The sequence below is a fragment of the Nicotiana tabacum genome, chromosome 20 (assembly GCF_000715075.1).
Source record: "Nicotiana tabacum cultivar K326 chromosome 20, ASM71507v2, whole genome shotgun sequence".
Taxonomy (NCBI): domain Eukaryota; kingdom Viridiplantae; phylum Streptophyta; class Magnoliopsida; order Solanales; family Solanaceae; genus Nicotiana; species Nicotiana tabacum.
The window spans coordinates 3,250,429-3,262,481 of record NC_134099.1 but is presented as its reverse complement, the minus strand read 5'-3'; the positions used below and the strand labels follow the sequence as shown (position 1 = coordinate 3,262,481).

The 12,053-nt window shown below is 39.0% G+C and overlaps 1 protein-coding gene across 2 annotated transcripts; it reads left to right on the top strand.

The window, feature by feature from the left end:
• Positions 1 to 5,903: 5,903 nt before the first annotated feature.
• LOC142161647 (cysteine--tRNA ligase 2, cytoplasmic-like) lies at positions 5,904 to 11,694 on the top strand. 2 transcript variants are annotated; one of them, XM_075241145.1, is made up of 10 exons: positions 5,909 to 6,238; positions 7,663 to 7,726; positions 7,920 to 8,081; positions 8,829 to 8,999; positions 9,070 to 9,351; positions 9,430 to 9,555; positions 10,054 to 10,278; positions 10,354 to 10,470; positions 10,830 to 11,293; positions 11,434 to 11,694. In XM_075241145.1, exons 1-9 carry the CDS (start codon positions 6,066 to 6,068, stop codon positions 11,253 to 11,255), a joined length of 1,746 nt encoding a protein of 581 aa, XP_075097246.1. In that variant the 5' UTR covers positions 5,909 to 6,065; the 3' UTR covers positions 11,256 to 11,293; positions 11,434 to 11,694. The 2 variants fall into 2 exon arrangements, with proteins under 2 accessions (XP_075097245.1, XP_075097246.1); XM_075241144.1 differs by having other exon boundaries at positions 5,904 to 6,238; positions 10,830 to 11,694.
• The last annotated feature ends 359 nt before the right edge of the window (positions 11,695 to 12,053 follow it).

The following is a 12,053-nucleotide window of genomic DNA, read 5'->3' as shown; positions in this document are numbered from 1 at the left end:
TATCTGCGTCCCCAAGTCCGAGCAGGAGTCTGAGAGGGCGACGACCACGCTAAGGGAGGCATGGCTTGAGAAGTGAATTGGTGAACTTGATCGGGATGCTTCGATCTTGGGAGACCAAGTTGCTGCTCTTGCAGCTGAAAAAGCATAGTTGTTGGACCAATCTCCCCCACAAGAGTCTGCTTCAGCCACTATTCCCCATCACCTGTATAAGCTATAGGTCCATGCCGAGGCTTAACGTGATATATACAAGAGTTTGTGGGAGGTGGGGAATGTTCCAGAGGCCACCTTTGAAGATGCTCGGGCGAAAGCACGCGAGGCTCGTGCCGCCTTCGGTTACGACCCTGCAATGCTGGAGGCTGGCAAAGGCATTGATGTTGAGGATGGGCTTCCTCCTGATGATGATGGTGTTGGGGAGAGCAGTAATGGGGATGATGCCGAGTGAAATTTTTTCTGCAACATGTGCACTTAGATTTTTTGTTATTGTTTATTTTCATCTTCTTCCTGAGGACCTGTTTTGGCCTTTTGTAAGGTGTGGCTATTGCGCACGTATATTTGTATGAAGTAGTTGCTTCGCCTTCATTGTTGTAACCCATGTAAATTTGAACGAGGTCAAACTTTTCCTTTGTTTGGCAACGGCCGATGGCCGTAAGGGTGTTAATTAGAGCGAGGTCGGAATTGTAACCCATTGTAAATTTGATGATGGTCGGTGGCCATAAAGGTGTTAATTCGAGCGAGGTCAAATTGTAACCCATTGTAAATTTAGGCGAGGTCGAACTTTCCTTTTGTTTGGCAACGGTCGATGGATGTAAGGGTGTTAATTTGAGCCGGGTCAGAATTGTAACCCGTTGTAAATTCGATGATGGCCGTAAAGGTGTTAATTCGAGCGAGGTCGAATTGTAACCCATTGTAAATTCGGGCGAGGTCGAACTTTTATTTTGTTTGGCGACGGCTGTAAGGGTGTTAATTTGAGCAAGGTCGGAATTGTAACCCGTTATAAATTCGACAATGGTCGGTGGCCGTAAAGGTGTTAATTCGAGCGAGGTCGAATTGTACCCTATTATAAATTCGGGTGAGGTCGAACTTTCCTTTTGTTTGCCAACGGCTGATGGCCGTAAGGATGTTAATTCGAGCGAGTCAGAATTATAACCCGTTGTAAATTCGACGATGGCCGGTGGCTGTAAAGGTGTTAATTAGAGCGAGGTTGAATTGTAACCCATTGTAAATTCGAGCAAGGTCGAACTTTCCTTTTGTTTGGCGACAGCCGATGGCCGTAAGGGTGTTAATTCGAGCGAGGCTAGAATTGTAACCCGTTGTAATTTTTACTGGAGAATATTGCTCGTCGCCGCATCGTTTGCGCGTGCATCAGGGCAAGTCCCGGTTTGCTCAATTTTGCTTTTATCGGAGAACATTGTGCGTTTCGTGGGTGAGTCTCAGTTTGCTCAATTTTGCTTTTATTGGAGAACATTGTGCGTTTCGTGGGTGTGTCCCAGTTTTCTTAATAGTCGACCGGTACCGAACCATTTCTATCATTTGTAGTATAATACGGCTTAGAGGGCTTTGCTCGGTTATTGCTTGCGAGATGGCATGGTACGGTTGTTGATACGCCTTTTCCTGGGGTGTTTTGGTGGCGTTCGTTCCTCGTTCGCGTACTTCTACAAGTGCTCGTGTTCCTGTTCTGAACCAACAATAGAGCATGATAAGTTAAACTCAAACGACATTGCCTTACCTTGGCCTGGAAAGCCGGTGAAGGGAAAAGCGATGTTGTGGGGTCGTTTGCCTCGCCTCACACCTGCATGGTGGTTTCAGATTTGGCAGTCGTGTTCGGCTTCACCGTTAATTGTGTCTGGGCTTCTCGTGGATCAGACTTACCTTGCCCGTTGGGGTATCGATATCGAGTCCTAGTCCGACCCCATCAGATATGCACAAACAATAAAGGAAACATGTCATACTTTGTTTATAAATCATCCAGTGCGTGTGGGTACAAAAATAAGGCAAGATATGCCTGCTATTTCAAAGGGTCACGTAGTAGGCTATCATTCCTTCCTAAGAGGTGGAGGTACAGGACGATATATAGGGTGAATGCGTCGCATGGGGTTGCGGTCATGTCACGCGCATAGCGACCTTGATCCTACTTTGAACATACATATGACGTGCCAAACTCGTCGCTACATTTGAGGCATGGGTTTTGCATAGACATTGGTCACAATTTCTATTTTATGCAGAGATCTGACCTAGATTGGTACGGTTATCTCAAAAGCTTATCTACCATTCTTTTCGAGTTGGTGTTTATACCGAGATGGTGAGGTTGTGACAGCCTGGAAGTAATACTTGGCTAGTCCTAGATCTAAAGGAAACTAAAGAATTTGGCTAAGAAATACCCACAGACGGCGCCAAATTGTTTGACCAAAAAGTGTTAAACCTTCTAGCTAAACCAATTAATGATAAAAGCAGATGGTAAATCTTAGTCAAACATAATTAATTTTAGATCTAAGCATACTGAATGTGAGAATCACATAAGACCAAGTTCGAACAACATTTTTTAGGACGGTTGAAGAACATCAAATATAAATGGTAAGCTTACATCTTTGACACCAAATTATTTTTTATCTGAAAGAGCTAAGAAAAGGGAGGGGGAATCTCGTTGAGAACTAAGAGATCTATCTTTATTGATTCAATAACAATGATTACAAAAAGCTTGTAACCAAAACCTAGGCTTCTACTTTGTTGTTGAAGGTCTCCTCCCGTTCTTCCGTTCCTTCTTCTCTCCTCGGAGAGTCCCCATTCTTATTTTCTTCTGTCATATATATATATATATATATATATATATATATTACCCATCTTCCCATTTGTCCAACGGTCTTTAACCAGCATATCCCTTCTTGACTATACTCCTCTTTACTCTCTCAGGCATGACTGTATACATTCTGTCGTGCAAGTCTTTTGATGACTCGATCTCAGCGGTGGCCGAGACACTCGTCGTCATTACGCCTTATGGGTACGTCCATAACTTGGTCGACCCCTTACCATTCCTTTTAATGACAATCCCCTTGTGGTTATATTTTATCCCATACACTTATTGATCACAAACCTATTATGGTTGGATATAGAATATGTACAAAAACATAAAGTCGGACCTCCTACCCGATATGAGGAGAGATGCGAGAGAAAAGCAAAAAATTCTTTATAGGAAATAAGATGCTTAAGTGAAACTTCTTTAATATGGCAGCATCATAATGCAGTAGTGGGAGGTAGCATGTGCCTCCGTGGAATAGGCTGAGTTGCACAAAAGATTATCCGGACACCACAACTATTAAAAAAATGACAAAATCGTCAGAAGTCTAATGTAACCCTTGATATGCAAAACCTTGACAGAATTGCATAGAGACTAAGATAAGTCAATGACCATCAATCTGGGCATAGATAATACTGAGATATGTGGTAATTTGAGTTTTACTATCCTTCACTAGACGATGGATACATTGGTATGTAGTTTGAATAATCTGAAGTTGTATATGTGTTCTCCACAAAATCCAAATTCAACCATTTACAACATAAGGATAATTGCAGTAAACATTCCACCCCTAAGCAATCATTTTTTTTTGTATTTTCTTAGTCTTATGTTCTTTACTCTAGTTTCAATACTCCCCATTACATCTATCTTATTTTTAGCCAGAAAGGTCTTTACCTCCTTCTGCTTATGGGCCTGGTTCAGGCCCCTAATATTCCAAGTGACAATGATCATTGAGGGTTGTAATTTGGAGGGCATGATGGACCTGGATCCTCCTGTTGCCCTCCTCTCCCATCATACCTTAGCTCATCAACTACCTTCCCTTTATCATTGCTAGCTAGTATTTCACTCACAGGATTGCAGCATATGTCATTTTGCAGGTTGACCCCGTCTTTGGTATGATATGGCATAGGAAAATTTTGTTGTACATGCGCTATACTCTTCCTAACCATCTCAGTGCAATCAGGCTCATGAGCAGGGTATGCTTGCAGGGCTTCCTTCCGTAGTGGTTCTGGCTCTATTTCAGCATTTACTTCTGGCTTTTTCACCAGCCATGTTTGCTTTACAATCCTAGTTGGCTTCTTTGCTCTTCTTCTTTTTCTTCTTGACTTTCCTATTTCCTTGTTATCATTCTCTTCATTACAACTTTTTTTTGTACCAGTTGGTCAGTAGAATCATGACCAAATTTCAGATAGTCATTACACAAAATAGGTCTCCAAACATACTCAATAGTCTGCACCATTGGGCCAAAAAGTGACTCTACTTCTAGCTGGTCTGGAAAAGGATATGCAGTGCATCATTCATCTTCACAAAACCCTAACATAGGATATCTTCTCATAATGAGCATTGAATTTATCAGTGTATAGGGGCTTGCCCAACACACTGGCCATTTTGCTTAGAGCCTCAGTCGATCAATATCCTACTGGTAGCCCAAGGAATCTCACGCATTATGCTTGGTATGTCTTTGTTGAATGAGAAATCAATTTCCCATAACCTTAGCACCATTGGTTTGTTCCTGTATGTATATGGACCTGACTGGAGAACTTGGTCCCTATCAGCTATGGTGTGAAATTTGAAGATACAATATCACTTAGAGTGAATTAGTATCTAAGGTTTAGTAACAAAATTCCACACATTCATAACAAAGTTCTCCATAGCTTTTTCATAAGGATTTTCTCCTATTATGTACCCAATTAGAGAGGTTTTCCAATAATCTGCCTGAGATTGTAAATCCCCCTCGTTCAATTTAACAATTCTCTTACCATCTCTATCAATTGGAGGAACAAAAGACAAGGGTTTACTCATTTGTGAGCTGCGATTCCCTCATACAATGTCAGCTGCTGTAGGAGTTAGCTTTTCCGATTCACTCGCTTCAAAGTACTGTAATCGTCGAGCTGCCTGTACCGCTGTTCCGTCCGCTTTGATAGGTTGAAGTTGCACATCACCTTCAGAACTACTAGTTTCATGAACTTCCTCAATCGATTGGTATTTCTGTGGTAAAAGCTCCTAAATGTGAGTGGTGGTAATTCCTTTTGTATGTCGTTTGCTGGAGTGATTAACTTCCCCGACTGCATAGTAGTGTCATGCACAGTTTTCCGGCGACGAGCCATCGTTTTCCGGTCACAATCGCATTCCTTGCTATCGTGCGCTGAGAGCAACGATTATTGTGGATAACTTTTCTTAAGCTGAAATTTGCATGGGAAAATGACATTGTATAGCCGTTTTCAAAATAATAACCGAAAAATATATATTTTTTGTATATCTTTCATATATATATATATATATATATATATATATATATATATATATATATATTCTGTATGTTATATACAAAAATTATACAAATTTAATATACTTTTTTGGCTATTGAATATAAAGATTTTTAGCGCGGGCTAAAAGTGATAATACCCCTTACCTTGAAGTTTGTTTTGCGTTTGCTACTCAAGCCAAATCGAGCTCTAAAATACATGAGCCCAGCTCAAACTAAGCAACTTACAAGTCGACCCATCTTACTTTCACCAGTTTATTCCTTTAACTTAAAGCAAAAGAAATTGCATTAAATGCGTAAATTATTTAATAATTGGGTGATTTACATTGATAGGGAGTGCACAAATTCGAATTAATTGAATTCCAAATTAGACTAGTACCGTATATAGTGTAAAACTAAAATTTTTTTACAATTGCACTTGAGAATAACACGCTTTTATTAATACTAACAATCTGATTAGCATAATTTTATATTATTATTTCCTATTTTGTATCTCTTAATTTAGTTTTGCTCATTATTGATGTAATCTTTTAACAAATATATACCAAACCTTTTACTTTCCAAATAAAAATATAGTAATCAAATATAACAACTTTTTTCCAAACATAACTACTTATTTAAACAAAAAGTACAAAAGAGAAAAGCGGAAGAAAGGGAAATAAAAATAACGCTTCCTCGAATCTCTCTTTTACCTTAATACACACATTTGAGCGGCCGGAACTAGGGTTTTTGTACTACGAGGAGAAAATCGATTTTCCGTTCCGGTCGATCGGATAAATTCGTTTAAAAATGGTGAACGAGAAGATTGAATTTCAGGTCTATAACACAATGACGAAACAAAAGGAGGTTTTCATACCGAAGGAACCAGGTAAGGTGAAAATGTACGTTTGCGGCGTTACCAGTTATGATTTCAGTCATATCGGCCATGCTCGAGCTTACGTCGCCTTTGACGTCCTCTACAGGTCAAGTTTAATTCAAATTTCTTTCAGTTTTAAATGTATTAATTGGTATTTATATTTTTGCTTCGATTAGAGTTGTTTGTAATTTTTGACGTGTTGACTTTGCTGAGTTATGTGTTGGTGTAGAATTGTGCTGAAATTAGTTCGTAGGGAAGGTTGATTGATAGAGAAATGATTTGAGATTTAGAAAATGGGAAGCAAGTAAACACTTGCATTTAGCAGAATTCTGTTTTTATTTATGATGGTGGTGTTCGGGCCAGCTTGAGCATACCTCAACTATTCCACCGGTTACTTGCTACATATCAGAACAGGAACCGGGCATACAGGGAGGGGAAGTTGATTGATAGAAAAATATGATTGGAGATTTAGGAAAATCAGAAGTCTGAGTAAAATAGTTGCGTTTAGGAGAATTTTGTTTTTATTTATGACGGTGGTGTCCGGGCTAGCTTGTGCACCTCGATTATTCCACCGGGTACCTGCTATTTGCTACCTATCAACACAGGAATCGAGTAACTTTGCCCCCCTCAAGGCTTAGGCAGTACGCAGGGGAACTGATTGATAGAAAAACATGATTGGAGATCTAAGTCTGAGTAAAACAGGCACATTTAGAAGAATTTAGTTTTTATTTATGACGGTGGTGTTCGGGCCAGCTTGCACGTACCTCGACTAGTACACCGGGTACTTGGTACCTCTCAACAGTGTTCATTTAGTGGAATTTGGGGGATCTAATTGGAGTTGTTGTGAAATAGCTAGTTTGAATAGAACCGGAAAGTTTGATTTTGTTTGTTTTATGTGAGTGAAAGAAGTAGGGGAAGTTGGTGATTGAGAAACATGATTGGAAATTTAGTAGGAAGTTTGAGTAAAACATTGTCTCATTGAGGGGAACTTGGGGGATCTAATTGGAACTACTCTGGAATTTGTGGGAGGAGAACAATGAGGTCTCTGGTGTAAATCCCGTGCATGCAAAAATACTAGGTGATTTCATCTCATCTGCCTAAGTCTTGGTGGGCACTACCCGTGCTGGTGGGAGGTAGCGGGTACCCGGTGGTTGGTAATGTATTGTATTGCATTTTCTATTGAATAATTTTGTGCCTGTTGTAACGTGTTATACGTGGTTGGTGCAATTTTTCACCTGTTTACCAGATTAACTTGGACTTAGCAGCTCCTTGAAGTCATTGAACATGGGAACCAAAAAGAGCTTTACTTGCCTACAAAAAGGAGAAAAGAAAAAAAGAAAGAAAATAACCCATGAAGAGCTTTTGTTTTAACTTGTATCTGTTTCGATTATTGCGGAACTTATCTTATCTATCATGTGTTTTTCTGTGGCTCAATGTTGGTGCATTTATATTAGTTCTTTTAGATGTCTGATTGTTTTTACTTCAAAATACTGACAGTCGATGGAAATTTCCCTAATTTGGAATTTACAGATATCTGAAATACTTGGGATACAATGTTGTGTATGTGCGCAATTTCACTGATGTAGATGACAAGGTGAGATTCACTTTTATTTGGGGAGTAAGTCTCTTTTTTGGTCCTCTCTCCCAAGATAAAAGGAATTTCTTGACCTAAGAAAAGGAAACAATTTATTCTAGACCTTCTTATATTTATTTTCTGATAAACTTGGCAATATCAGTTAGCTCACATTATATAATACTTCTGATGCATAACAGTCTGTTCTTTCCAGATAATTAAGCGGGCTAATGAGACTGGAGAAGACCCAATTGCTTTGAGTGGTCGATTCTGCCAAGAATTTCTAAAAGACATGGATGATCTCCAGTGCCTCCTACCGACTCATCAGCCTCGTGTTACTGACCATATGGAGCAGATCAAGGAAATGATAGCTAAGGTTCTCACGTCTAAATAATCTCTTCCACACCCTGTTCTGACAATTAAAAGCTTATTGATGTGCTCGAACCCATTTCTCCCTGTAATGACAAAATTAAGTAGGAATCTCACTTGAGAAGGGACAGGGTTTGGAGATGGTGTTGGAAGTAGAATCTTATGTCCATAGAGATGTAACGCCTGATACTTTTTCCATATGTTCTCTGTTCTATTAAAGCTGCTATTGCATTTTTCTGAGGCACTCTTTTCTCTATTATCTTTTTACTGGAGGGAGGTTGTGATAGACTCCATCTTTGGATAGAAATGTTATCTGAATACTCTTGAAAACCATGAATGCCATTTTGCTAGTTGGGATTCATCTCGCGATGCTTATTTGTCGTTATATGTGGTTTCTCATACTCTGAAGTTTAACAACATGAATACTGATCTAAAGAATAACAAAAACCATGAATACTGATCTTGTTTTGTAATGCAAATTTGTTTCTTCATTATTAGTGCTTTTGAAAAAACAAAGGCTAAGAACTTCATTCCGAGATTGTATCCTTTATACTGAAAGAGAGGCTGGAATGTTTAGTTCTTGTATATAATGAGAGAAAATGTATACGTCGAAAGGATGAAAATGCGGTCAGGAAAAGTAAAACTGTCTTTGATGAGAGAAAGTTCAAAATCTCTGTTTTTCTTCTTCCCCAGATACTTTCTTCTAAATGATAGTATTGTTTATGTGCTAATGATCTTCAGGTCTCGCCTGCAGATAATAACCAATGGCTGCGCATATACAATTAATGGAGATGTTTATTTCTCCGTCGATAGTTTTCCAGAGTATGGTCGATTATCTGGACGAAAATTAGAAGATAATCGAGCTGGAGAACGCGTTGCAGTTGATTCAAGAAAGCGAAATGCTGCTGACTTTGCCTTGTGGAAGGTGGGAAATTTTCTTTACTGTTCTACAAAGTTCTGTTTTAGCCTTACATGCCAATTTCATTTCTTTACAGTCTGCAAAGCCTGGTGAACCAAGTTGGGAGAGCCCCTGGGGTCCTGGAAGACCAGGTTGGCATATAGAATGCAGTGCAATGAGTGCGCAGTATCTGACACATTCCTTTGATATACATGGTGGTGGAATGGACTTGACTTTTCCTCACCATGAAAATGAGATCGCCCAGAGTTGCGCTGCTTGCCCGGAGAGTAACATTAGCTACTGGATGCATAATGGTTTTGTAACTATAGACGATGAGAAAATGTCGAAATCCTTGGGGAACTTCTTCACTATACGCGAGGTATAATGTCCTCATTAGCTACTGTCTTAATGTGGTTCTTTTTATAATGCTCTGGTTCATAGCATACATGTTTTGTAGGTTACTCGATTGTATCATCCCGTTGCATTGAGGTACTTCTTGTTGGGGATGCACTACCGGTCTCCTGTTAATTACTCAATATCACAGATAGAAATTGCTTCAGAATCTGTGTTCTACCTTTATCAGGTCAGGAAAAAGCTTTAATGTTTACTTTATTATTATATATTAAATCTGTTACCATTTCAAAAAAAAAAAAAAAAAAGAAGGAAAAAGCTTCTATGTCCTTTTTAATACCACATAGTTCAATTATTTATGCTTCTTAATGACTGATACAAGCAATTCCAATGGCAATCTTTTTGAGTCTCTTTAATTTATGGCTGTTCATACTTAATTCCTTTGTATATCTGCAGTCAAGAACATATCTCACAGGCTGCTTTTAGTGACTTGTAGTTCTATTGCTACTGCGTATGCACAATAACTGAACTGAGTAATATGGTTTATGGTTTCAGCAACGTACTAGTTCCATAAAAAATGAAAGGTTGTATGAACCTTTTAGATCTACTTGTGATCTTTCTCCTATTAGATGAATGTTCATGCGACTTTGAAACTTTGTCTCGCCAAGATAGAGTTTGTATTTAACATCTGTTTTTAGCCATTTATTCGGGTTATTTCTGTGGTTGACAGACCTTACTTGATTGTGAAGAAGCCTTGTCAGTATTCCAACAAGGAACTGAAACTGAAACCGAAGTAAGGGGGGTGCGTGTTAGCCCTCAGGCCCAAGAATGCATAAAGAAGCTGCGTAATGAGTTGGAGACAAAACTTTCTGATGATTTGCATACACCTACTATCTTAAATGCCGCTCTTCAGGAAGCCCTTAGACTTATGAATAGTTCTTTGAACATGCTGAAGGTGGGAAGTCTACATTTTTTTTTTCACTTCTGCACGTGATTTGACTGAAATAATCCATCTTTTGATACTTTCCAGAAAAAGCAGCAAAAGAAACAACAATTATCTGCTGTTTTGTCCTTAGCTGAGCTCCTGAAAGAAGTGAAGGCAGTGTTGGATGTCCTTGGATTGCTCTCTAGTTCAACTTGTGCTGAGGTGCTGTCAAAATTAGTACTCCCTATCTCTCAATAATTTTGGCACTCTTTTCTTTTACTTCGGTTTTAAAAAAGATTAGCATCTTTCTATATTTAGAACTAGTTAACATTTACATGTCCCATTGTGACAGACTTGTCATAGCCCTCATCCGGTGCAAAAATAAATTTTTTTTGTACAAGGGCACTTGTGGTATTTTAACCATATTTGGTTTGTGTGTCCAAAGTCTTTCTTTTTTTTGTACTCTTGTTTCAAGTCGAGCAATCCCACACAAACTGGAATAGATGGTACTTTATTTTCCTATTACTATATGGCAATTTCAGATGTTGGGTCTCATTTAACTCATTTATTTTTTTGCGCAGGTTTTGCAGCAGTTTAAAGAGAGAGCATTGAAAAGGGCTGAATTGACGGAGGAAGATATTTTGCATGCAATTGAGGAAAGAACACTAGCGAGAAAAAATAAGGAGTTTGCAAGAAGTGATCAGATTAGAAGTGATTTAGTGGCCAAGGGAATTGCTTTAATGGATATAGGTACAGAAACAGTTTGGAGGCCTTGTGTAAGACCTGAACAAGAGCAGCCTGCTGCACCAGCTCAACAAGAGCAGTCTGCTGTCGCAGTGCAAAAAGAAAAGCCTGTTGCACCATCTCAACAAAAGCAGTCTGCTGCAGCACCACAAAAAGAACAGCCTGTTGCACCATCTCAACCAAAACAGTCTGCTGCAGCACCGCAAAAAGAACATCCCGCTGCACCACTTCAACAAGAACAGCCTACAGTGCCGCCTCAGTAGCCCTTCTCTGATGGCTCAAGTGGAAATTCTTTTCCCAAGTAATCTTCATACTTATTTGCACTCATTAACTTGTGAACTAGACAGTTTATAGATGAGACATACATGATACTACTTATAGCATTGGGCATGTAGCTAAGATGAGCTGAAGAACTTTTTTCCTGGTTCATTCTTTTTACAGAAAAAAGGGGAAGATGACCTGAGGCTCAGTGCCCAGTTTCTGTTACATTTCATTGCACATTGAACCCTTTGCCCTTAAAACCCTGCAGCTGAAGGAGCTGACATTTTTTCTGTTTAGGTTAAGTCGTCTGATTGACATGTAAACTTTATCATTGTTGTACCAAAACTATGATCATGCCATATAGCACCAGCTTTCGAGATATTCTTAGATATCGTTCTCTATACTGATTGAATAAAACCGGTGCCAATGTGTTTTATGGCAGTTCTTGTGATGCATTCATTTTGGCTGTGCTAATTAGCCTGAGAAATGTGGCTATTTCGTCCTTCCATTCCAAATTACATGTTCAGATGGTCGATATAAATTGATGGCCCATCTTCCTTATCAGATTGGCCTATGAAATATCAATTGGGCTACAGGTAGTTAATGTAGACCATGTGGTCCAAATATATCTAATAGTAAAAGTAGGCGTTGATTCAACTTGTAATTTTTGCTATTTTATAGTATTTGTTTTCCTGCAGTATTTTTTTTTCCAATTGTTATTCTGTCATCGTTTTCATCATTTTATGAATCTGAAAATTATCATAAAATTTCTGGTAATTTGCTGTTGTTTGTCTATGTAT

What these genes read in the sequence shown, in the direction of transcription:
- LOC142161647 (XM_075241144.1), top strand. Translation starts at nt 6,066, where the DNA reads ATGGTGAACGAGAAGATTGAATTTCAGGTCTATAACACAATGACGAAA. An exon ending in TCAAGGAAATGATAGCTAAG is followed by an intron (nt 8,082 to 8,828) that starts GTTCTCACGTCT and finishes TCTCGCCTGCAG; the next exon opens with ATAATAACCAATGGCTGCGC. An exon ending in ACTTCTTCACTATACGCGAG is followed by an intron (nt 9,352 to 9,429) that starts GTATAATGTCCT and finishes CATGTTTTGTAG; the next exon opens with GTTACTCGATTGTATCATCC.